The sequence below is a fragment of the Emys orbicularis genome, chromosome 17, assembly GCF_028017835.1.
Source record: "Emys orbicularis isolate rEmyOrb1 chromosome 17, rEmyOrb1.hap1, whole genome shotgun sequence".
NCBI classification, from domain to species: Eukaryota; Metazoa; Chordata; order Testudines; family Emydidae; genus Emys; species Emys orbicularis.
Genome location: NC_088699.1, coordinates 19,853,230 through 19,879,130, shown reverse-complemented (window position 1 = coordinate 19,879,130; position 25,901 = coordinate 19,853,230). Strand labels below are relative to the sequence as shown.

General features: G+C 57.0%; 1 protein-coding gene across 1 annotated transcript; it reads right to left on the bottom strand.

The window, feature by feature from the left end:
* Positions 1–5,498: 5,498 nt before the first annotated feature.
* On the bottom strand, positions 5,499–25,442 carry SSC4D (scavenger receptor cysteine rich family member with 4 domains). Its single transcript, XM_065418516.1, has 11 exons — positions 25,433–25,442; positions 24,614–24,691; positions 20,748–20,783; positions 19,604–19,909; positions 17,753–17,824; positions 16,955–17,269; positions 9,875–9,955; positions 9,124–9,198; positions 8,366–8,677; positions 7,475–7,644; positions 5,499–5,867 (listed from the first exon to the last, which is right to left on the bottom strand). The coding sequence occupies exons 1-11, from the start codon at positions 25,440–25,442 to the stop codon at positions 5,499–5,501; spliced, it is 1,824 nt and encodes a 607-aa protein (XP_065274588.1).
* Positions 25,443–25,901: the final 459 nt, after the last annotated feature.

Here is a 25,901-nt window from a genome sequence, read left to right as displayed (position 1 = left end):
GGCCTCGTGAAATATTTATTCTCTCCATCCTGCACCACCGTCTCCCGTCCAAAGAGAACCGATCGATGCTATTGATCTGTGTAGAATTGCAGTGGCTCCGAGCGAGAGCCGGGGAAAGCAAAGGAAAAAAATAGCTTACGGTGGCCAATACAAAAGAGCCCATCTGGCGCGCGCTTGTTCCCTGGGCATTTGATTAGATGCAGCCGTTGCCCGCAGACGGGGCGATGTCCTTCGCCCGTGCACAGGTCATGAGCTCGGGAGCCTCAGCTGTGCTCTTCCTGTCGCTTGTCACATGGGAAATAAGCAGCCAGGAGCTCAAAGCTGCCTGCCTCGACCCTGCAGCGTGGCGGACGCCTATATCCGCCTCCGGACTCCCCCCGCCGTGCCAGGTCCACCCTCGCCCTTGCCTGGAGCCATGACTAGAAACAGCATCTAGCTAGCATGGAAGGGCCAGCCAGATCCAAAGGTGGGAAACGTTTGGCCCCAGGATTTTGGCCCGAGTTCGGAACCCGTATCGTCTTGCTAGGAAGCCATCCCCGGCGCTGGAGGGTAATCTGGAGCTAAAGGATTTTCTCCAGCCTTGGTTCTGCAGGAGGGCATAACAGTGGTCTTGACTGCCTGACCTTCTGAAGCTAGGCATGTCCTGCGCTCAGCTGATTTCAAACCATGCTCCGGGCCTCAGGGAAAGGGAAGCCAGTGCAGGGGCGGGAAGATGGGCTGGAGCTGGCTCGTGCCGTAACCTAGATATTCAGAACCATTTCCACCTCGCTGCCGGCCCGCCCGGCTGCATTGCGCTTTGCACGGCCGCAGCAGAGCACGGGCCCAGAAGCCGGAGACCAAGGTCAGACAGACGTAGGGGCCTGGGGCTCCCCACCTTGAAGCTAAAGGGAGTGAGTTGTATCTCGGAAAGGCACGAGGCACCCCTCTATGGGCCTGAGATGGGAGGGGACAGGTGCTCTGATTCACTAGAGCACGGTGGGATGCCATATACAGTGCGACATGGCACCTGTGCACAGTGGGGTAAGATACTCCCAGGGATCTAGGCACCATCAATGGAGAGAGACCCTCAGGGGGGACTTTAAAACTGCCTGAGGAGGTTAGGCACCAAGGTCCTGTTGAAAACCAGGGGGGCCAGGTGCCTTCAAAACTCCGACCAGGCCTCTCTTTAGGCTCCTAAATCCCTTTGACAATTCTGGCTCTACGTGTCTGGAGATCTGGGGGCAATTGAAACCCGCCTGGTGCAAGGCCGTGGAGAGCCAGGCCCCGGCGTGTGCTCTGCTGCCCTCTCCCCAGCAGGACAGTGGGCCAGAATATCCCTAGAACGGGAGGCCTGGGAGGGACCGCACGAGGTCACCTAGTCCAGCCCCCCGCCCTGAGATAAATCATCGCTAGCTCTTCTAGACACGCTTTTCATCAGCAGATCTCCTAGGGCTTTACCAGGAGGTCATTGTCTTTATCCCATTGTACAGCTGGGGAAACTGAGGCACAGTGAGGGGAAGTGACTTGCCCAGGGTCACTGGCAGAGCCACACACAGAACCCGCGGTTCCTGAGTCCCAGGCCAGTGCTCTAACCACTAGGCCACACCACAGTCATAGCTGTCCCTATGCCAGTGGGTCTCAAACTTTTTTACTGGCAACCCCTTTCACACAGCAAGCCTCTGAGTGCACCCCCCCCCCCAATAGACTAAACACTTTTTAATATATTTAACACCATTATAAATGCTGGAGGCAAAGCGGGGTTTGGGGTGGAGGCTGACAGCTCGCGACCCCCCATGTAATAACCTTGCGACCCCCGGAGGGGTCCCGCCCCCCAGTTTGAGAACCCCCTGCCCTATGCACATGGATCCCTGCTCAGCTCCCGTGGGGGGGTGGGGAAAGCAGCCCAGGATGGCCCAGTGGTTAGGGCACTAGCCTAGGACTCGAGAGATGAGAGGTCAGTTCCCTGCTCGGTCACAGACTCCCGGTGTGACCCTGGGCAAGTCACTTGTCTCTCCGTGCCTCGGCTCCCCATCTGTGCAATGGGGAGAGCAGCCCTGCCTTGCAGGGGGGCTGTGAGGTGCCCAGATGCCACAGCGAGGAGGGTGATGTAAATGTCCCAGACAGAGGTCAAAGCCTACCTGGGGGTTTGCTTAGGGACCCCTGCAGGTCCCCCATCCTGAAGGAAGTAAAGCGCTGGGAGGAGACCCTGGATCCTGGCTCACAGAGCCCAGGGGCTTTGCCCACTCTGGCTCCTCTGAGGCTGTGACGGCGAGAGCGTGCTGCAGGCAGCCAGTTCTCCTCTCCTTTCACCAGCTCCTCTCCGCCTGGCTGCCATGAACCCCTCTCCTCCTGCACAGCCGCAGCAGGGAGGCTGGCAGTGCCAGGCTCCAAGCCCTAGCTCTCTCTCTCTCAAGTCACTCACGCTCCAAGGGGGCACGGTGCCCCTCGGGTAGTGGGGGGTGTACCGCATGGGGAGTTGCCCCAGGTAATAACATTATACCACATCTGCGGGCTCCGTCTTCCATGACAAATCAACCCCTGCCACGGGCATCCTGCAGGCCCCCGGGCTGCTCCCTGACGCCCAGAGTGGGATGCTGCTGGACATCTCCAGTCTCTTCTTGGCCCTGTCCCGTTTGGGGCTGGGAGCTTCTTCAGCGGGCGTATCCAGAGCTCCCATCCCTTTCCTTCCTCCCTTTTTCCAGCAGCCGTCTCTGCCACCGCTTCAGCATCCATCTGCCCTTCTAGGGAGGGCAGGATGGCTGGTGGAGATGGGATGGTCCCAGAGCAGCAGTCCAAGGCTGGCAGGTTACCCAGCCAACCAGTAGCTGGCCAAAGAATGGGTCTGGAACCCAAACGAACCCACACGAGGGGGACCCTGGGGTAAATGGGAGGGAGGGAGTCTAGTGAGATACGATTTTTGGGGTCTACATCTAACTCTGCCCCTGACTCGCAGCGTGATCAGGGCAAATCGCTTCTGTGCCTCAGTTTCTCCACCTGAGAGATGGGGCTAACAAACCCCTCCCAGGGGTGTGGCAAGGGGCTAGTCATTGTAAAGCGCTGTGAGCTCCTCTGGAAATGGCAGGCGTGAGCCTCACGAGCAGCAAATCGGGAGCCACGGCAGGCAGGCCTTCAGCAAGTTCTCCCTCCTTTGCCAGCGGCATTCGCCGGCATCGAACGGCTGGGATCCGTCTGGCGTCAGCACCTCGCCACTCAGGCGGGGCCAGATGAAACCCGGGGAGCATCTCACCATTACCTGCTTGCTCGGCTGACGGTGGAGAATGTCTGGAATCGCTTGCTGCTGGCACGTGATGCTAACCGAAGCACTGACAGAGGCAGAGAGAAGCCAGGGATTTATCCTGGGTTCAACAGGCCAGAGGTCCAGCTAAGTCCCCATTTCAAACTATTCAGGATTCGCATACCATGCACGACACAAAATAGGGGCCAGATGCATGGCTGGTGTCACTCTCCTGACCTCAGTGGAGTTGACATCAGCTGAGGATCTAGCTCTAAAAATATAAAAAATCCCAAAGCGATGGTCTGAGCGTGTATTCCAGGCACTCGAGAACAGAAAACCTCAGCCCATACTTCTGATCTGCGACACCGGTGTAAATCAGGAGCAGCTTCATGGACGGCAGTGAAGTTACTTTGAATTTGCACCCTGTGGTGTGGCCTGTAATCACAGCGACTGTTCAGAATCCACCGACCCAGCTGAGCTGTGACTCACAGAGCAATGAGTCCGCGGGGGCTCAGCACACTTTAAAAGGGCTTTTATTTATTCACACCAACAAATGTATAAGAAAAGTGGAAAAACCGGAACGGGCACACTCCGTTAGTAACAAAGGAATGAAACAGAGAGGCCCGGGATTGCCTCAGTCGTAATTAAGTAAGCCCCTCCCTTTCCCTCCCCCGAAAAATAGTATTTCTCCAGTCTCCCAGCGGGGGAAATGACAAACCTCGAGGATCCCAGCAGGGTTCCAGACGTCTTCGCCAGGATCCGAGAACGCAAACCGAGCTTCCTTGGGAAATACGCAAGAGCGAGTGGGGCTACAACGGGCGTCTTGGCTGCCAGGTGGAACCATCCAAGTGGGTCCAAGAACCGCACCGGTTCAGGTCCACGTTGTTGTGCACCAATCCCCAGGAGTCAGGTCTGTGCTAGGCACACAGAGTCCCATGGACTTCCAGGGGGCTCTATGCAGCTGCAGGGGGCAAACCCGAATGGATCGGATTGCTGGAGCGGGGCCTAGATTTCTAATGCTGCAAATGGCTCATCCAGGGGCAGTTCCACAAACACCCTTTCGCTGAGCAGATCAGGAGCCTTGCCCGGGGATCAGTTCTGAGGGCCATGGCAGGGTGGTGGGTCATTCTGATGGGAACACGTGGAAACCAATGGGAGTTAGGCACCTAAATACGTCTGAGGATCTGGTTCTACGTCACTTCTGAAAATGGGCCACAGGCACATATGAAAACGTGGCCCTTGGTCACGATCACCGTGGGCTGGATGAGAGCTGGCCACAGCTAGTATCTGAGCTCCAGCGACCCTGCAGAATAGCGCGTTCCAGCTCCCGGAGCCAGTGACTCTCCACAGAGTCGAGCAATGCTAGATGGGCACCAGAGTTCTCTGCCTTCTGCTGCTTGGGTCTGTATGTCTCTCCCGTGTCTCCTAGAGAGACGCTGCGGGGCAGCGATGTTCCTTCGGGCTTTTCTTCCGGTCTGGGGTTTTTCTTGGGACAAAACCTTCCCCTGCCAGAGAGTTTGCAGAGATGCCCCTGAGTGGCTGGATCTCTGCTTTGTGCACCGTGGGTAACGGGCCAGGCAGGAGGCTCTGGCACTTGTCCAAGTAGCATTCGCCAGCGCCCCTGGGGTGGGGTGGGGCCTGCTGGGCATGGCAGCGAGAATAGGGCTTCTATGCCCGTTACAGACGTGCTATATACAGCGATGTACAGGTCACGCGGGTCTTCATCTCCCACAGACATCAGTGCCAGAGGCGCACCAGCCAGCCGGCCCGCCCCGTGCCCCGTGCCGCTGGCATCTGGAATTCCCCACGGTTTGGGCCGGCGTCAGTCTGAAAGAGAAACAGCCGACGTCAGCTGACAGCCAGGGCTTTCCATCCGGCTGATCGGCCAAAGGACAACTCAGGGCAGATCCTGGGGCCTCTTAACCAAAGCGCTTTCCCCTGGCTCCTCACTCCGGTTACCTGAGCCAGCTTTAGCGACAGGCCGGGGGCACCACTGCCAGGGCCTGATTTAGAGCTGCTGGCCTTTGAACAGCTCCGGGGGGGGGCATTCCTGTTCGACGCCTGCGCCGCTACCGGGAGAGCCGGACTCGTTCTAGTTGGGACGGGTGTCTGAGCTCAGGAGTTGCCCTCACCTCACCTGAAGGCCCGGTCTGCCCTCACACAGACACGTTACTGCCCTGGGCGTGGATGGGGCACGGTAGGGGAAACAGAGGCACGCGAGGGGATCTACCTGCCCCCCCGGACTCACCCGGGCGTCTCTGGGCGGCCGTGGGCACAGAGCCGGTCATAGCAGCCCGCAGAGGGCACCGGCATCTTCCGAGTGGTCGCAGTTGTGCACGTTCCAGCGGATATGGGAGCAGCGCAGCAGGGAGGGCTCGTCGCCTTTGCACTTGAGGTTGTCGAGGAAGATGTAGCCGGTGCCTGGGCCGTAGCGCGCCTCCCCCCAGGCGGCCTGGGCGCCCCCGCAGCCCAGCTGCCGGCACACCACCGCGACGTCCCGGAGGTCCCAGGCGTCGTCGCACACGGTCCCCCACTGGGACAGGTAGAACAGCTCCACGCGGCCCTCGCAGCGGTGGCTACCGTTCACGAGGCGCAGGAATCCTGCGGGGGGCGGGACAGTGCGGGGTGAGGGGACCCGGGGCAGCCGGAGGCCCTGGCGTCTGAACAGCACCCGTCAACCGGCTGCCCTCCGCCTTCCTCCTGGGGACTCGCAGCAGCCCTCCAACCCCATCAAGGCTGCTCCTTAATGGGGTTAATAGGAACGAATTGTTTCCTCGATTCCCCCTGGTAAGACGGGGAGTGAATCCACGCAGCCGAGCCACCGTTAGAGCAGTAGCAGCATTGGGCACTGCAAGCAGCTTCCAGCCTAGGACCTGCGAGCGCTTCGCCGTCCCCCGCTGCGCCCCCGGGACGCAGGCAGCTGCTGCCCCAGTACAGACAGGTGCTCAGAGGAGCGAGCCAAGGAGGGAGCCGAGACAGGGGCCCGTGAATCCGTGCTCCCCCTCCTGTGGCTCACTTTGCCCTGGGAGCGAGGGGCCAGTGGTGGAAGCATCACTGGTGCCTCAGGATTAGCAGGTCAGTGGAGATGAGGGAGCACGGGGTCCAGAACAGGGGAGCAGGCCTCAGGACCCCAGAGCAGTACAATCCGGTGCATAGAGCATCTAACTGGAAGCAAGAAAGCCTGTGTTCTGTTCCCGGCTCAGCCTTGCTGCGTGACCCGTGCCACGTCACCCAGCTTAACCTCCTCGGCTCATCTACCTTACTGGGACAGACAGCGGCTACAGCAGGGGTGGGCAAACTATGGGGCCGGGGGCTTGCTCCACACGACTCCCGGAAGCAGCAGCACGTCCCCCCTCCGGCTCCTGAGTGTAGGGGCAGCCAGGGGGCTCCGCACACTGCCCGTGCCCCAAGTGCCGCCCCCGCAGTGCCCATTTTCCAGCAAACAGGGCCAATGGGAGCTGCGGGGGCTGTGCCTGCGGAGGGGGCAGCGCACAGCAGAGCCGCCTGGCCGCGCCTCATGTAGGAGCCAGAGGGGGGACATGTCGCTGCTTCCAGGAGCTGCTTGAGGTAAGCGCCGCCCAGAGCCTGCACCCCTGACCCCCTCCCGCACCCCAACACCTGCCCCAGCCCTGATCCCCCTCCCGCTCTCTGAACCCCTCGGTCCCACCCTCCTGCACCCCAGAGCCTGCACCCCCATCCGGAGCCCTCACCCCCACCACCCACACCCCAACCCCCTGCCCCAGCCCGGAGCCCCCTCCCACCCTCTGAACCCCTCATTTCTGGCCCCATCTCAGAGCCCATACCCCCAGCCAGAGCCCTTACCCCCTCCCGCACCCCAACCCCAATTTCGTGAGCATTCATGGCCCGCCATACAATTTCCATACCCAGATCTGGACCTTGGGCCAAAAAGTTTGCCCACCCCTGGGCTACGGTAAAGGTGCTTTGAGATCCACCGATGACAGACGCCGTGGGAGGGAGTCAACCATATGTGCTGTGGTATCACTTCTGATCGACGTTTCAGCCAATGCCACGGGCGGTATCATAGAATCAAACTCACAGGACCGGAAGGGACCTCGAGAGGTCTCCTAGTCCAATCCCCTGCATTCAAGGCAGGACCAGGCATGATCTAAACCAGCCCTCAGCTGCCTTCGTCTCTGGCTTCTCTGCCAACCACTGGCCCCCCGGGGGTTTCTCTGGGAGGAGCCCTATGGCTACCTGAAGATGGTTTGGGGGGTGCTGCTGGCCCCATGGGGTACCTACCGTCCTTGGGACGAGTTGTGGCTGAGGTGGCGGTCGCAAAAGCATCTTCTCTGAAATGATCTCCGGACTCGTCCACACCTGCTCCAGCAAAGGATGGATGGAAAGAACAATGATCAGACATCTCTGGTCTCCAGCTCGGGGGCGGACGTCGTGGGGCGTGAGTGACTGGGCTGGAGCGAGGTAGACCCAGACAGATAGGCGGGGAGAGGAGACGCGCTGCAGATTGCGGAGGTGTGGTGCGTTTAGGAAACAGAGGAAGGGCAAACATCCCCTGAAAGCAGGCACTGGAATTCACAGGGGAGGCTGAAGGCCTGATCGGTCACGTTTAATGACAGCATCCCGTTCCCCCGTGGATGCCAGTCTGGAAATGGGGACCGGCTTGGGCCAAAACTAGCACCTCAGACCTGAACCCTCTGAAGTTCTGGGAGCTTGGATTCGAATCCCCCCATCTGAACCTGATCCTAAGGTTTCGGTTCTGGGGGAATTCAGAAGCCGGAGGGCGTGTCTGAAATTCCCCCGGAGTCTCATGGGATTCCACCAAGCTGGGCTGGAGTCTCACGGAAAGCCCAGCCCCTTCCAATTCCAGCCTGAACGAAACCCCGAGCCCCGGACTAAATACGATGTACTCCAAACACCCCGTGTGACCCATCTCCCGCTCGAGCAGCTGGAATCCAGGTTCCCAGTTCAGACGGCACCCTGGGAGGCTGCAGGGACTCAGAGGGCACTCCCTGGGGCCCATTAATTCCGTCCCGAGGCATGCTGAGGCCGGCTGCTGGTGGCACGCCCTAGGGGTGGTCCCAGATCTGGCTAGCTTTGGAGGGAGCTTGGAACCCTGCGCACTGCTTGGGGCAGGGTAGGATGTGCTGTATGGAGCACCCACACGTATCTCACCTCTGCAGATGACGCCGGCGTCCTCATGGTGCCCACAATTGTGCTGCCCCCAGCCCAGATGAAAGCAATTCGCCAGGTCAGCCTCCCGGCCGGCACAATCCACGTTGTCCAGAAGGATGGGCCCGGTGCCGTAACCAAAAGAGCCCAGGACGGTGGCCGCCACCGCCACCCCGCAGCCCATCTGCCGGCAGACCACCTGGGCGTTGGTGAAACCCCAGTCGTCGTCACACACCGTGCCCCAGGTGCCGCGGTACAGAACCTCCACCCGGCCCTGGCAGCTGCTGTTCCCATTCGCCAGCCGGATGCTGCCACCTGTTGGTCAGACCCAGAGAGCAAAGGTGACGTGGAAGGCCGGAAAGTCGGGAGATTCTGGTTGAGGCAGGTGGTGGGGAGGGATACAGTCACGTGCCCCGTGCAGCCCCGTGCTCTGCAGCAGCTGCCCTCATCTTTGATCGGAGGTAGGGCCCAGGGAAAGTACAGGTCACAGCATGCCGTGCTCCCTTTTAGGCTCAAGCTAGAGCATGGCATTGCTGGGACTCGTCGTTTCTACCGGCTACGCCACTATATAAATGGCGCAACGTGCTCCATGTGGTTGAGCAGGGGCTGAGTCAATATCGCAGGGCTGCGACGGAGAACCGGGGGCCCTCGAGGCTTTCATTCGAGCCTTGGCAGGCGAGCCGTGTGGCTGCCTTGGCTTTGCAGGGAATCTCTGGGCTGTCCGGAGCCAACGCCCGCCTGCGGGGAGCGCGCGCACTTACTTCTCTTGCCCGCGGCCAGAAGGGCCGCTGTGATCACTTCAGTCTCCGGCGAGGGCTGATCTCCGGCATCCGTCACTGCAAGGACAAGCAGCGGCATTAGGAGGGTGGGAGTTCAGGGGAAAGGCTGGACTGATGGACTGAGGAGAAGCAGGCCCATTTAGACCCTATGGGGGGCAGTTCTTCGTGCAAGCCATCACCCTATGCGTTGAAGCAGGACCTTGGTGAATTTCACCCACAAGCGCCTCGTTCCCCGGCATCACAGCCACCCCGGGACGCCATAAGTGGCTGTAGCAACCAAATCAGAGCCCAGTGCCCCCAGGGAGAGCCGTGCAGCGAGCATCCAACTAGCAGGCGTTTAGGGACCTGGAGACGTTGGCAGCCCCCGTGATCCTGCTGCTGGGCCCCAGGAAGGAACCCACCCAGTGCTGTGGATGGAGCGAAGCCCGGCATGACCTGTGCACTCTGGACTGTGCGGAATTCTTGGCAGCCGTGTCTCTAGGCCACCCAGCGTCTCTACTGATGACTCCAAAGGAGAAGGCGAGGCGAAAACCCGGGACGGGGGATCAGAGCCCTGCTTCCCCAGTACGGGTGGCTGGGCCAGGAAGGATAGCGAGCTGGTTCGGATCACAGCTGTGTCCTCCACAGGACAATGTTATGGGGTAGCTGCTATGATCAATGCACTAGCCTTGGAGCTGTAGGTCTCCGCACGCATCATCCCTCCGGATGGGGAAACGGGCCACGTTGGCCTTACCTGTGGCAGTGGCAGTGAATGACTCTCCGTAGACCCGGGCAGCCAAGGTGGTGAATGGTGCCACCGTTGAAACCCGCAGCCCTGCGGAGACACACGTAGAGGCAGAGGCCACATGACCAGCGGCCATAACTTTGTTTGCACTGAGTCATTTTGAGAGGATCGGCAGCCAGAAGGGAGCCCGTCCAGAGAACAGAGAGACATGTGTCAATCATTCTTCACTCCTCCAGCCGCGCGCTTAGCAGCTCCTACTTCAGACACTGGCTGGTGCCTTGGGAACATGTGTTCAGAGCTTAGTGCCCTAGGCTAAATGCACCTAGGTAACCAACGGGTTGGGATCAGTGTCTGTTATACGAAGGATTGGAAGGATTTGATTTTTATCGGTAAATGTCAGTAAACATCCATTTCCCCGTACATGCCCAAACTGCTGAAAAAATATTTCCGTCAATAGTAATTGAAGCGGACAGACTGGGAAAGTACAGGTTGGACCTCTCTAATCCAGCACTCCATGGGCCGGCAACATCCGTGGGCCGGCAGAGGCGCCGACTCCATGGGTTCTCCGGGGCTGGAGCATACACGGGGAAAAATTAGTGGGTACGGAGCATCCACCAGCGCCAAGCTCCCACCTCTGCCCCCTCCCTCCGTGCCTCTCACACGCCAGCGGCCCCCTGCTTACCAACTACTACTCCTCCCTCCCAGCGCTTCCGGAGCACCGCGAACAGCTGATTCGCAGCATTCGAGCTCCAGGAGGGAGGGGGAGGACCTGGGGCTGGCGGTTGGGATCTTGGGCAAGGGGCTGGTGGCTGGGATCTGGAGCCAGCATCGGAGCCCCCAGGTGGGGGGCCACATTGGGTGCAAAGCCTGGGGGTGCTGCAGCACCCCCCACACCCTTATTTCCCATGCCTATGGAGACCCGCTGGCACTCTGCATTGACTTCTGTGGTTTGGCACCGGTCAGGTCCCGAGGGTGCCAGACTAGAGAGGTTCAACTTGTACAAAAAATGCCAGTTGAGGACTTACTAGAGTTTGATTTAAGGCTATTTTCTTTGTATATTTTGACCTGTGATATTGACAATTTGTGTGCGAACGGTTACAAAGCTTTTAACCTTTGGAATCTCAACCTTTTCTGTCATTAAACAATTATCCGGCCCCCTCCTATTGACTGACCCCAGTAATTTCCCACAACTGTGAACATTCAAATTGATCAAAATGTAAAGAATGCTTAAAAGCCATCATTTTGGGCAAATTTCAATAAATAAAAATTTTACAATAAACATCCATATTATGAGTCAATAGTGTCAAAAAAAAAAAAAAAAAAAAAGTTGAATTCTGCCAGGCCCCATTATCCAGATCCCCGGAGGCTATGGGTGTGTTACAGCCGGCTAGTCTGGTGCGTTAACTCAAGCTAGAGAGACTCGTGTCTTCAGCTCTGGAGATCCCCCACTCAACCCGCCGAGTTCCCATCTCAGCCGCGTACCCAGTCGTCCTTCCCTACCAGTGAGAACGAGGTGGGCTGCGGAGAGCTGGGCCCGGGGCTGGAAAGGAAGCGGGTGAACCTGTCCTGCTGCCACCCTGGTGGAGCATGGCCGGCACGTTGGGGTCCACCTTCCTCACCCCTTTCCCAGGGGAAGCCAGAGGCATTGAGCACAGCGAAGCGAGACGTGGGCTGGCAACCAAACCATGCTGCTTGGAGGCTCAGGGTAGCCACATGCTGCCCAGCACAGGGCCACCTGCCAGGTGCCCAAGAACTCCTTCTAGTTGGCACGAAATGGCACAAATTACAACCGACTCCCCCCGTTAGTACTGAGGTGCAGCTGATATGATGAGCCATCCCGGCACGCGGGCCTCCATGTAGCATCGGGCTGCCAACTTTCTAATCGCACAAAACCAAATACCCTTGTCCTGCCCCGCCCCTTCCCTGAAGCTCCGCCCCCACTCACTCCATTTCCCCCACCCCCCATCGCTCGCTCTGCCCCGCCCTCACTCACTCGCTCATTTTCACCGGGCTGGGGCAGGGGGTGCGGGATCCGGGCTGGGGCCAAGGGGTTGGGAGTGTGGGAGGGGGTTCTGGGCTGAGGCAGGGAGTGAGGCCTCTGGGCTGGAGGGCAGGCTCTAGGGTGGCCTCAGAAGTGAGGGGTTCAGGGTGTGGGAGGCGGCTCCAGGCTGGGGCAGGGGGTTGAGGTGTGTGTGGGGGGGTGAGGACTCTGGCTAGGAGTGCGAGCTCTGGGGTGGGGCCGGGGATGAGGGGTTTGGGTGTAGGAGGGGGCTGGGGCAAAGGGGATTGGTGTGTGGGAGGGGGCTCAGAGCTGGGGCAGGGGGTTGAGGTGTGTGTGGGGGGGTGAGGGCTCTGGCTGGGAGTGCGAGCTCTGGGGTGGGGCCGGGGATGAGGGGTTTGGGTGTAGGAGGGGGCTGGGGCCAAGGGGATTGGTGTGTGGGAGGGGGCTCAGAGCTGGGGCAGGGGTTTGGGGTGCAGGCTCCGGGCAGCGCTTAGCTCAGGCGGCTCCATGGGCTGCCCCAGATTGCAGGTGCTGCCCCCGCAGCTCCCATTGGCTGCGGTTCCTGGCCAATGGAAGCTGCGGATCCAGCGCTCGGGGTGGGGGCAGCACGCAGAGCCCCCGTGGCTGCCCCTCTGTTAGGAGCCGGAGGGACATGTTGGCAGCTTCCCGGGAGCCGCATGGCTAAGGAGCCTGCCTGCCCCACTGGCACTGCGGCCAACCGGTCTTTTAGCGGCCTGGTCAGCGGTGCTGACCGGAGCCACCAGGGTCCCTTTCTGACTGGATGTTCCGGTTGAAAACCGGACACCTGGCAACTCTAATATTGTAGCACCTGACTGGGCTTGGCCGTGACGGTGGCTAGGCCCAGGTACAGCGCACCGCTCACACCACAGCGTTCCAGCCCATTCTGCCTAGACGTCTCACTCCACCCAGCGGGCCAGGACCAAGGCCCCCTCTCTCGCCTTGCCACCGATCTCCCCTAGAGGTTCTGTTCTCCCAGCTGGGCCTCACCCACTCTGTGGACCCGCTGCCCCCATTCAGAACAGCGCCCACCCCCATACAAGCCATCCCACCGAGGCTCTCCGGGCCAGCGTTTCCATCTCCCCGGCTTGCAGGACAATGGCTAGTTAGGCAAGAAAGGAACAGCCTGAGAAAATTGCTCATTTTGCGCCCATCAGCCTCTTTGTTAGTTAATCACTGGGAAGCGAAAGTGACAGCACTTAGTGCTCCAGTCATTAGCTGCGATAATGGGGGAATTCAAGGGGATTATTAACATTATAAATGGTAATCAACAGAGATACAGAATTGAAAGAGGGGACGAGAAAGGGAGGCCGGGGATGGCTGAGTGCCCAGCAGCTGACAGCCAATCACTCCACTTCCTGACCAAGGCAGCTTGTTTTCCACCAGCGCCAGGAAATCGCAGGCAGCCAGAGTCATTTCCCTTGCAGGTTGCTGCTCAGACTAGTCCCAGCCTCTCTCCATTGTGTTTTATCCATCTCCTGGGTTTCAGCCTAGCAAGTAATGAGGAAGGACGGTCCAGTGGCTAGTCCCCTAGGCCTTGTGAGCCCTACTTTCAAGTCCCTGCTCCGCCACAGACTTCCTGTGTGACCTTGGGCAAGTCACTTAACCTCTCTGTGCCTTAGTTCCCCATCCGTGTAATGGGGATAACAGCCCTGCCCTGCCTCTCCAGGGTGCTGTGGGGTACATTAGAGATTATACGGCCATCAGATCCTGTGGCACTGGGAGCCATGTAAGTAACTTAGGGCACGTCTACACTACACAATTAAGTTGGCCAAACTTAGGTTGGCCCACAGTAATTACATCGCTTGCACGTCTACACTTTCCTCCTTGTGTCGGCCGTACGCGGCCTCACCGGGAGCACCTGCACCAACTGAGCTGTCCGTATGGGGCATTGTGGGGCGGGTCTGAAAGCCAGCAACGGTCGACCTAAGCAAGGCGGCGTCCACACCGACACTGCGTCGACCGTGTCTCTACGCCGCTCAGGGAAGTGGAGTTATTAAGTCGGGGTAGCGGGCGAATTACGGCAAAGGGAGTGAAATGTTAGTGTAGACACTGACATAGATCTGCCTTGCGTGGACCTAACGCTGTAGTGTAGATCTGGGTTTAGATAAATGGGGGGCACTTAGGGGGGGCCCACAAGGAGCTCTTTCAGGCATGCCCGTCCCATCAGTGCATTTAGAGCACGCTCAGTGTGTAGAGCCAACTGCATTTCATTCCCTTTGAGGAGGGTCAAAACCATGCTGGGCCTGGGTGATTTGGGTTCCCTGGGATGGTCCGGGGTTCAAACCCACCCACAGAGCTTTGTGGCTTGAGCCTTCGCTCTGGCCAACTGTCAAGAGATTTGCCCCCTTTTCCCTGCATCACATTCAGCTCTCCGTTTTCTGCAAGGCTGAGCAGATTTGCAGCCACTCAGCTTTCCTCCTGGTCGGACCCGCTGCACCCTTCCTTGGTCACCAGAACCACCCATGGGAGCCCTAAGCAGCCTCACCGACCGGCTGTCACTGCCTTCGGTGGCAGAGCTCTGGTTGATTTCAGGACTGAGCTATTAGACTCAGCGCCGGGGCGTTATCAGCACCCCGGCTCCGGGTCATGTTATGGCAACATCTCAGTTCCTTTCCGGTGGCTGCTACACACCAGTACTCCTGGGGGAATTCGGTGCCCAAAAATTAAAAATTCTGCCCTAAAAAATTAAAAATTCTGTGCACAATATTTTAAAATTCTGCCAAACTCTGCATATTTTATTTGTCAAAATAATGCAGTATAGTCACTCTGTTGTCAATTATTTCAGTAATTTATTTAAACTACAATACAATGGATGGAGAACGGAGTGGGGAGCATTGGAGGAAATCCCCAAACCACCTTGCGTAATAGTAATGTAGCTAAGTTTGACCGTTTATTTCTAGTTATTAGTCAATATATGCAGCCATATGCTCAGGATTACATCATAGGCAACTGAAGAGCAAGTAAGGGCTGGGGAATCAAAAGCACAATTTATATTGGCTACTGACCATCTCCAGAAAGGTCAGTAGCAAACAGTTCATGGAGCACATTTTGATAGGAATTTTTTTCAGTCCAAAAACTTAGACCAGTTCTAATCACTAAAGCACCATAAGCATTTATAAGGCCAGACTGTCCGTACACCACTCTGGCAATATGAAGGAGCCTTAAAACTTTTACACCTGTTTTATACTCCTGGAGGAATTCACAAAGACAATGGGAACAATTCACTAAGCAGGCAGGCTGCTACATTCTGCTCTGCCCCATGCCTCCCTCCTCAGAAACCCCCTGAAGCCTTGCCCCTCCACACCAAGCGTCCTGCAATAGCAAGCAAGAGGGACAGAGTGTCTCTCACTTGCACGACTGCCAAGCCCCCTTCTCCCCTCGGTGGTGATTTATGTCTCTACCAGCTGCGCCAGGCGCCCGAACCAACCTGCCTGCGCTGCTGGGGTGGGGCGCGTGACCGCTCTTGCGGCTTCCCTTCGCTTCCTGTCAGGAGTAATTTTTCTGGGGGGGGAAGCAAAGAAATCTGCAGGGGACATAAATTCTGCGCACGTGCAGTGTCGCAGAATTCCCCCAGGAGTAACACCAGACTCCAACTTCTCTGGCGTTATGATCCCGATTCCCTACCCCCCATTAGTCGCTTGTAGTTCTGTTCCATTCAGCCTAATAGTCCTTCTGCTGCCAGAACTACCCTCCCCGGGCTAGCACTTCACCCTTCCCATTCATCTCCATTTGCCACCTCTCTGCCCAGCTCCCAAGGCTATTCGACTTCCTGCAGTCCCGGGCTTGCCACAAAACTGCTCCTCCCCCTGGGTTGGCATCATTGGATTTAGATCCCACGTCTCTGTGTTTAGTGCTGATATTGGCACCTGCGGACAGCCCCTTCCCCCAGGAGCCTCCAGTCTACAAGGGAGAAAGTGGCGCGAAGGAAACATTGGGTCTGAAGACATCAGCATGGATTCATTGCTGGTTTCTGGGGCTTGGAAACGTTTCTCTTAACAAGATTGGACAGACCAAGCGAGGCTGTGGGTCCGAGCGGAAAGAGAGCTGCAGAGAGACGACGACTAATAACAGAGGGCACCCATGGCACAATGCAGAGCGTGTGCTGCATCCATAGCATTCACAACAGAGCTGTGCGTGGTGCGACCTGGAGCGCGCTGTCTGTGCTCTGACAGCGCACATGCTCCAGCAGAGGTATTGGGCATGCTACTCCAGCAACCGCTCATCCTGGGGGCAGGGCTGAAGTCAGCTAGAGCTCCCTCAGGACAGACAACGGGGGGCTGGCAGGGGACTCAAGGGGGGCCCTCGGCTCGGTCTGCCACTGCCTGGATTCGTTCGCTTTCCGCACATGCTGCAAAATGGTTCCAAACCAGCATCCGGGTACGAGCATCCCTGATCTATGGGGACATTTGGATCTGGATCAGATGTTCAACCCGCAAACGGGACTGGGGCAGCTGGCGGTGTGGAAAGAGAGCTCTGTATGTGCAATGTGGAGAAGGGGGGCAGCTTTTGTTTTCACGCAAGTAGCAGCTTGCACAGCCACCATTGTGGGTGCCGATGCACGCGCCCGTGCGACTGGAGGCCACGGTTAAAATACTCAGCCCTGCACAATTTTGCTCCAATGCGTCATGATCGTAGGAAGCAGAGTAGGGTTGTTTAGCACGGCCCTGAGCAGCAGCAGTGACCGGGGACGTAACCCATGGCTCGCTGCGTGCTACTCACTCCTCTCCATAGCCAATTTACAGAGGGTCTGAGTCTACTGCAGCCCTGCCCCTTCCCCCCATGGGGCTGGATCTACCTGTAGAGACTCAGACATTCTGCTCTGGAGGGCTGGTCTCGATGCCGGCCAAGGAGGCAGCCATCACATCGGTCAAGGCTTATCCAGGGCTTGCATTGTCATGGCTCAGATGCTTGTTCTGAGCTGCCTCTGGATGGGGGAGGGCGGTAATCCTCCAATCAGCATGGCCCCCTCCGCGCCCAATCCACACAGGCCGTGGCTTGCGCCTCAGTCCCATCCCCGGCAGGTCAGCCAAGATGGCGGCCGGTCCCAGGAGGCTTTGCTCCCTTACCTGTGCAGATGACCCCCGCGTCCTCGTGGTGCCCGCAGTTGTGGATCCCCCAGCCCAGGCTGTAGCAGGCCGAGAGGCGGGGCTCGCTGCCCTCGCAGTTCACGTTGTCCAGCAGGATGCGCCCCGTGCCGTAGCCGAAGTAGGCGTTGCTCTTGTGTGCCACTGCGCGGCCGCAGCCCGCCTGCCTGCACACCACGCTGGCGTCGCTCATGCCCCAGTCGTCGTCGCACACCGTGCCCCAGGTCCCTTGGTAGAATATCTCCACCCTGCCCCGGCAGGGGTCGGCGCCGCTCACCAGCCGAACGCTGCCATCGCCTGCGCAAGGGCAGATGGGGTTAGTGTCAGGGCTCTCCCCGGGGCGGGCAGAGCACCGAGCGGGATCCCACGGGAGCGACAGGAGCAGGTCGTGTCGAAGGAGGCTTAGAGGGGATGGGGAGCAGCAAGTGAGACGCGACTTTGCACATGGCAGCAAAAGGAACCCATGGAGTTGGGACGTCCCGTCCCCAAACTGGGAGACCCGCTCTGGACAGCCCCTGCTCTACGCAGCAGCCCCACGGCAATGCAGGGACCTCAATAACCCACTGGGGTCATCCTTGGCCTTGGTCTCACCTGCCTCTTCTGCTCTCAGTGGGGGAGCTGGCCCACACCTGGGGGTAAGGGATGGGGAGAGTCTACATGCCCTGCTTGGGCGCCCTGGCCTGGCCTCCGGCGGAAAGACGCCAGACGAGGGCTTCGAAGGGTGAGTAGGAGGCAGCGAGGGAATGTGAGGAGCGAGAAGCCGATCTCCGACATGCTTACTCTTCCCGTTCGGCAGGGTGGCTGTGGCGGTTCTGCTCGCTGGTCCTTTGCTTGCCCGGGTGGGGGAGAGCTCTGCAAAGAGAGCCAGAGGCAGGCTGGGCGTCAGGGTGGCTTTACTCATTTTCCTTTCCCACCCACCCCGTAATAAATACACCCGCTGGATACGCCGCCCCAGCCTCCAGAGCCCCGGGGAGAGCAGCGATGTTCACACACACCGAGGCGCCGGCTAGAAAAACGGCAAATATCAGGAGACGCGCGCTCACCCTGCGAGAGCCGGCAACGCTGAGCAAAGAACCCGAGTTCTAATCCTGCCGCTGACCCGGCAAGCTCTTGGGGGAGTCACCTCACCGCTCTGCGGGGGAAACTGAGGACAATGACACTCAATCCTGCTGCTGGGGATTGGTCCCTGTTTGCAAAGTGATGCAGACGGGCTAAGCGCTGTTCAGACCCGTGTGTAATGCTGAGTGCTAGAGGGAAGGATCATTTTTTCCTTGCAGGCCAGGGTAGCTGGAGGGCTGGTCGTTATTAGTGGAGCAGCCCCCACGTCTGTGTCTTTGAGCTCAGTCTGGGCGGGAGGGAGGAGCCCCGGACAGGGCAGCGTCACCCCCATCGCTGCGCTCACTGGCCAGCAGGGTAACATTTTGCTCTGGGTCAAAAGCTGGCCCTGCCCCCTGGGAGCCCCCTCCCAGCGCACTGGGAATTCTTTCACTCTGCCTCCCTCTCATCAGCATCCCGGCTATGAACAGCGATGGACAAACCTCCAGTGGCCTGAGCAGAGCACTTCAGCCTGGACACGCAGCAGCCAGATCAACCCACCAAGCCTCCAGAGATCTCCTCCCCAACAGCCGGCCTGAGCTCGCCTCCCAACCAGCTCCTCCCACCCCCCTTCACAGCTGCATCCTGAGACGCATCACCCCTTCCCCTCCAGGTCAGCCCCTTTCCTCCAATCAAGGCTGGACGCCTTCCTCAATCAACCAGTCCCTGCCTCCTAGGGGATCACAAATCCACTGTCTCTCTGCTAGGCCTGGGCCGGCGTCTGTCTGCAAATCTGGCCCAGCTCCGGGCATCTGCCCCCATCACCCTGACTAGGTCTGAGAGGGGAGCCCCTGGTCTGTGAGTGATTGGGAATAAAAAAAACAGGCCCAGCAGAGAAAAAGGAGACCTTACTGGGTCTGCGATCCTTCCAATCAGAGCTGGCTTGGGCACGTCTACACGCGCTGTCCCGACTGCAGTGTAGACAGCGCTAGGTAGCTCACGCCACTACCACTAGCAGGGAAGCTGCTCCTGCACCGACGGACAAGGCTGCCGGAGACCCAGGGTGCGAACTCGAAGGGGTAGCTGACACTGCTGCTATCATTCTTGGAGCTAGCTAGATCCGGGTACGTCTACATGCTCCGCAGTTGCCTCTGATTGCAGGACAGACCTACCCTAAGGGAGGTCACAGAGCAGGGAATGTGGAGCCATGGGCCAGGACGGAGTGAGAGCAAAGGGCAGGGCAGATAGGGAAAGATGTGGAGGGAGGGTCAGTTTAATCAACCCAAGCCAGGCCCCGGTGCTGCTCAGTTCTGGCCCCTAGCTCAAGTGGCTGGTAGCAGCTGGCCCATCCTCTGATCCCCAACAGCCCAGCCCTGCAGCACCATCTCCTCCGAGAGCCCAGTGCCGGGCCCGGGGGCCCTGGCGAGGAAGCCAGGGTGACCTCTGACCGGAAGTCCTAGGAGTCAGTCACAAGAGGGACATGAGACAAGGGGGCTGCTGGGCCCTGCCTGGGGGGTCTGAAGAGGCATCAGTCATGTAACCCCCTCGCTGCCGCTGCCCCTGCCCCCGCCATAAGATGGAACCAAACCTTTTTACCGTTACACGTGACGGCCACATCCTCATAGTGGTAACAGTTGTGGATGCCCCAGCCACGGCTCCCGCACTCACTCAGGGCCACCTCCCTCCCTTGGCAGTCCACGTTGTCCAAGAAGATGGGCCCCCGCCCGTGGCCGAAGGTCAGGGTGGCCGGCGTGGCGAGGGCATGGCCGCAGCCCAGCTGGCGGCACACCACGTTGGCGTCCACTAGGTCCCAGTCGTCATCGCACACCGTCCCCCAGGAGCCATTGTAGAAGATCTCCACACGCCCCTGGCACCGGCTGCGCCCGTTGACCAGCCGCACCTCTGCAAGGAGGAAGGTCACAGTGAGGCGAGTAACCAGGCAACAGGCTAGCCCTAATTAGGTAATGAATGCACCATGACTCCCACCAGGGGTCATCAGCAGAGTTTGAACCTATGACCTTCTGCACCAAATCCCAGACTGCTACCACTTAAACAAAGGGAGTAGCTCTATTAGTTGATACCAGTAGTAGGCTGCTGTCTTGCTGGCATTTGCTTTGATTCTGGTGAGTGGGTTTCTATTTGTTTGTGGGAAGCAAAGGGTCAGGACTACATCTCTGCACCGGACACATTCACTTGGCCATCTTGAAAGCTCTTGTTGGGTTAGGGAATCGTCCAATGAGAGAAGAGAAATGGTATCATGTGACTTGGGTGACCTGTCACCTGGTGCAGGTAGCAAATTGCTAATACTCACAGCAAACCAATCCATGGATAATTCCTGGGCTGAAATCAGCCACACATAAATGATCTGTCAAATAATTAGAAATAGAACACGCGTCTGTATAAATGACACACCGTTTGCCTTGCCGAATCAGTCGGTCATTCACTAGAACCGCGGACGCCCAGCTCTATGGCACTGCCCATCAGAGATGGCCCGGAACAAGCCCAGGAAGTTGCAAAAATTCCCCCATGGCTTCCAGTAATATTTCCGGTCAGGAAACGCTTATTTTGCCTCCGCAAAAAATTTCGTCAAATTTTTCATTTTAAACCCATTTGTTTTTTTCAAAGCAAAACTCAAAATCTCATCCCCATTTCCACTCTCCCCAATATATTCATTTTTGACAAAACCCCATTTTTTGGGTACAAAACTCTTCGTCCAGAAGCAGTTCTAAGAAGATCTCACCTGGGAACGACAAGGGAGCAGAATCAGAGGCGTTGCCTGAAATGGAGAAGGAAAAGGATCAAGCATCGTTGGTATGCCAGGAGAACACAGGCAAGAAAGGGTTACTGGATAAGGGATATCAGAACTGACTCATACCATCTTACCAAGCAGGATAGGTGCTAAGGGGGATGACACTACATTAAGCATCAGATATAACACACAGACAGAATTTGCCCCTCGGGATCTTTGTTACTGCTGCTGAGGTCTGTGGTTTGTCACAGATTAAAGGGGAAACATTTTTGGAGTCCTTGTTAGCTTACTGGCTATAGTTCACTCATCACACTCCAGTCCACGTGACTTCTACCTAAGGGTAGTTTTGTTTTGTTGTCCCATGCAGCTATCTTTGCACTAGCAAGTTCGAGTGCATTAGCAGAACCGTCTTTGCTATGGTGGCATCTGGACCCTGGAGCTCGGTGGAACGAGGAAGCAGTTGGGAAACCGGGAAAGCAACTAGCAGTTGGTGAAATTGTCAGGGCAACGGTGTTATCCCAGCCACTGGAGCTTGCTTGATTATTCAGAGCAGGATGAAATTCACCCCTGTGCAAAGACCCAGCACAAAACCTGCGCATCACTCAAGTCCTAAAAATACAGGGTCAGAAGGACTGATGCAAAGGCCTCTGCATTTAGGGGTGAATTTCTCCCCCCAGCGAGGCCGGTCACAGACTGCTGCAATACAGAACTCCGTGATCTGTGCTTTGACGGCTCCTGCCTGCGACAATTCAAAGGAGTTAGTCTCCAAACATCTGAGCACTTCGAGTTTCCGCTTACCTGTCTCTTCCCTTTTCCACACAGATCTGAGGTCTGGGGGGCGGGGAGGGGAGAGCAGGAGAGACACAGCAGTTGGTTTAAAAAGAAAAACTCCCACAAAAAGACAGATCATGGTTATCTTCGCTGTTTTAGCTATGGGGAAACTGAGGCACAGAGCGAGGGCTGTGAGTTGCCCAGTGTCATGCTGCGAGTCAGAGTCACAGAGATTGACTCCCAGCACCCGTTCTGTTCCCTCATGTTGGTGTAGGGAGATCCTCAGACGAAAGGTGCTAGAGAAGTGCCAAGGACTATCATTAGCAGGTTAAATGAAACAAAGCTGTTCTTCAGGCTAACACTTGAGTTACCAGCTTTCAGACAGAAAGACCCTTTTATATCTGGGTATAATGTTGTCGCTCTTTTCCCCCCACCACGGTTGCACTATTAACAGCCTGTTTTATAAAAATGAAGGGAGACAGCAGTGTGGCCTAGTGGACCAAGGCCTGAGACACAGGAGACCTGGGTTTTATTCCTGCTTCTGGCCTGCTGGGTGACCTTGGCCAAATCACTGTGCCTCAGTTTCCCATTTCTACAATGGAGATAATGATCCTGAACTCCTTGGTAAAGAGCTTTAAGATCTACTGAGGTAAAGAGCTAAGAATTATTATTTACTCGGTACTATTTTTAAAAAATACAATGAAGCCAACAGGTTTTACAAGCTCTCCGTCTATCTATATGCACGGATCACTTCACCCTCTGCTGAGAGGCAGCTACCTGGGGGGTGGAAGGTGGCAGCCGGCAGCCTCTAAACCACAACAGAACAGGAGAGAAGTTATCCCCTGGAAACCACTGAGGAGTTGGGAGGAATCCCTGGAATTTGGCCACGGCACTTGGGTTAACGTGCCGACTTGGGTGGAAAGTGCCAGCGGCTCCTTGGTGAGCGCAGTTGGTTGGCACCAGCTTCTCATCTCATCTGAAAGACAGACCCTCTATCACCACCACAGGGGTATTAGTCCAGCCCTGACGCGGAGGGGGACATGAAGTCAATGAGAAAGGATTTTGGTGGGGCCAAGTGTTCATCCAATAGGAGGGGCACTTCCTACCGATTCACCAGCATCACTTCCCCACAGCATCTTGGCTTATCTCCTCTCCTGGTACTTCCCAAACCTGAGTATACCTAGCTTAGAGCAGCTGCCACTAGGTAACACTCCTGGTATGCCACAATCCGTCCCTCTGCCTGGCCACAGTCAGGTCACACATATTGCAAACTCAGAGCCTGGGGTTACAGACTCCGCTTTGCACTACGGTGCTACAAATTGCCCCGCTCAGGCTGGAGCTGGGGTTCTGGGACCCACCCCCCTCCCGGGGTATCATATCCCGAGCTCTAGCCCGAATGGGAACAACTACACAGCTGTGTCTAGCACTGCAGTGCGAGCCCAAGGCTGTAGACCCGGCTCCGAGACTGGCTGCTGTGGGTATATTTTTGCTGCAGAGTTTCAGCAGCTCCATGCAGTGGCCTAGCTAGTGCCTGGTGAAATTTGTCAGCTGTCTTTATTTCCGGAAAAGAAGAAAAAAAAAATGCAGATTCAGTGACTCAAACGTTTGGCAAAGTTGTCTTGGTTTGGCTGAGTTTCTCAGCTCCGGAAAAACAAAAAAAAAAGGCAAAATGATCCAACATTTTTGAAAAAATACGTTGTGATTCAAAAGCACTTTTTCTTGCACGCTTTCCTTCAATAAAAAAAATGTAAAAAAAAAAAAAAAAAGCTCAGCATTAAAACAATTAAATTTAATTTGACCCCAAACTATTTACACCCACACCCACACACACACACTTTTCAGTTTGCTGAAAATTTCAAAAAGTTTATTGTCAAGCCCCCCTGAGATAATTTTTCTCCAGACATGCCAGCGAATCACAAAATCAGTCATTCACCCAGCTCTTGCCCTAACACCTGCTAGCGGGCTGGGTCGCAGAGGAGCCCCGCCCTCTACTGGCACAGAGGAGCTTTTGCTGGCTCGCCTTTACTAACAGAACAGGAGCAACCGAAGGTTGGCTCCAGCCGGTATGATCAAAGCTGGGAAGAACAGCTGTGCGCCCAGCTAGCGAGGAGGGGAGCATGTACTCTACTCCCTCCTGGCTCCGCCTCCGAGCAACCTACTGGGAAAGTGCCAATCAAGACTCGTCCTAATATCCCCATCTGAATGGGTGAGGAGTCGGAGCTAACCTAGCCGCCCAGCTGCGGTGACAGGCGGTGGCAACGATCCCTTACGCAGCAGGTGCAGTTCTACACACAGCTCTAGAAGGGTGGTTGAGAAAGGGGGGAGTAACAATAGAGCAGATGCCCCAGGGGCGCTGAGGTTCTGGGTCACGGCTGGGCCAGCGTGGGCTTTACCACACACAGGCATCCTGCCTGATAGGTAGGTTTTCATAGATTCATAGATTCTAGGACTGGAAGGGACCTCGAGAGGTCATTGAGTCCAGTTCCCTGCCCGCATGGCAGGACCAAATACTGTCTAGACCATCCCTGATAGACATTTATCTAACCTACTCTTAAATATCTCCAGAGATGGAGATAACGCTGCTGCTTGAATGCGAAGCGGCCGGAGCTGTGAATGCAGCAGGCCGCTCCTTCTGCCCTCTGGCCCTGGGGCATGCTGAACTTTCCTCCACCCCAAGGGGGCCTGATTCCCCATGGCCCTCCTACACCCGGTGCCATCACTCACGCCAGCGTGAATGGTCACCATGCTGTGCTGGCGTCAATGACAACACAAGGTGCAGGACAAAGGGAATTGGGCCCATGATCAGTACCAGGCAATAGCATCATGCAGCAACCCCAGGGGACGCTGGTCCCCTTAAGAAGGAAGGCTCAAGGGCAGGAGTAATGGACTGGCCGCAGGTTACCAACGCATGGCTAGATTCTGCCGTGTCCAGGCGTTTACACCAGCAAAGTGGTGTCAAATGCTCCCCCTGATCTAGCTGCGCGTTACACCCATGTTGCACTGGTGTGAATGACCGCACAAGGACTCGGGCTCCAGGTTCTGCTGTCAAGGAACCAAACAGAATATCTGGCAGAGAGCCCAGAGACCTGGGAGGGGGCTGGTCACATTGGAGATCTGCTCCCCTGTCTGCCGAAGCTCCTCAGCAGAGACAGTCTGGCTGGGTCCTGGGAGAGGAGAAGATGCACGTTAAAAAAAAAAAACCATTTACACTAGGTGTAGCTGGAGACAGAGGGGAGAAGCGAGTGGGGAAACCATAGGCAAGAATCCCATGCCAGTAACTGATCCTCTCTGGGAAACTGGAACCAAAGTGCTGCCTGAGAAATACCCCTTCTCAGCTTGTGTTTATCCCCATATGCAGTGTCGTTGGATCCCACGGACCAGAGAGGAGCAGGTGCTGCAGAAGGGAGGGGCAGCTCATTGGTTTTCCTAATTGAACAAAAGTCTTTTCATAGAACCTTGCAACACCAGCGGGCAAACAAAGCATGGGAAGTGCTTTTGCTTGGAACGCCTGTCCCTTCTTCCAACTCAACATGCAGGGCTAGATCCTCAGCTGGGGCCAGTCGGGGCTGTTCTCTCGAAGGCGAGGAAGCAGTGACAAACACGAGCTCAGAAGCGGGCTCACCGCGTGCCACCCCGTGTTTGGCTTGTGCAGCGTCTCCAGTTCCTGCAATTCTATTTTGAGTCGTGCACTACCTGGCACTTCCCTTAAAGCCCCAACTCCTGGAGTCTTGTGAGTGAGAGAGAGTCTCAGCTTGCCTTTTTTTTTTTAAGTACGTTGCAGAGAAAAGCTTGAAAACATGTGACCCACCAATGGCTCAAAAGTCAGAGGGAAAGTAAAAAGAAACCAACTTTAAAAAACAAAAACAAAAAACCTCCATGTTTTAAAGCCAATCGCAGGATCTCACGGGACGCCATGGGGCGGGCCCTGTTGCGTGCGCCACTTGAAATGGCAATCCGGGGGAAGGCTTTGATGGGGGGAAATCTGGGCAACTCTTCCCCTGAGGATTTCTGCTTCAACATCTGCCCTGGCCGCAAGCTGCGGACTGCCGGGGCAAAGAGTCGCAGTAGCTCAGGGCAGCACCCGTGTGGCTCCTACATGACGGGAGAGAGCTCTGCTGTCGGCGTAGTTAACCCACCTCCCCGGAGGCGGCAGCAACGCCAGTGGGAGAAGCTGGCCCATCGACACAGCGCTGTCCATACGGTCGGTATAACGACGTCGCTCAGGGAGGTGGATTTTTCACAGCGACGCAGGTCTGTAGTGTAGGCCTGGCCTAAGTGTCTGAGCCCCAGGTCTAAGCCATCTTCGGCTGGGCTGCTCTAGCATAGGGTGACCAGACAGCAAGTGTCACAAATTGGGATGGGGGTGGGGGCAAT

Bases quoted from the DNA above. Each gene is read 5' to 3' on its own strand.
- SSC4D (XM_065418516.1), bottom strand. The intron at 19,910-20,747 runs GTGAGATCTTCT...TCCTCCTTGCAG, and splicing joins TGCTCCCTTGTCGTTCCCAG to AGGTGCGGCTGGTCAACGGG. The intron at 17,270-17,752 runs GTAAGCATGTCG...GCCCTTGCGCAG, and splicing joins CACCCTGCCGAACGGGAAGA to GCGATGGCAGCGTTCGGCTG.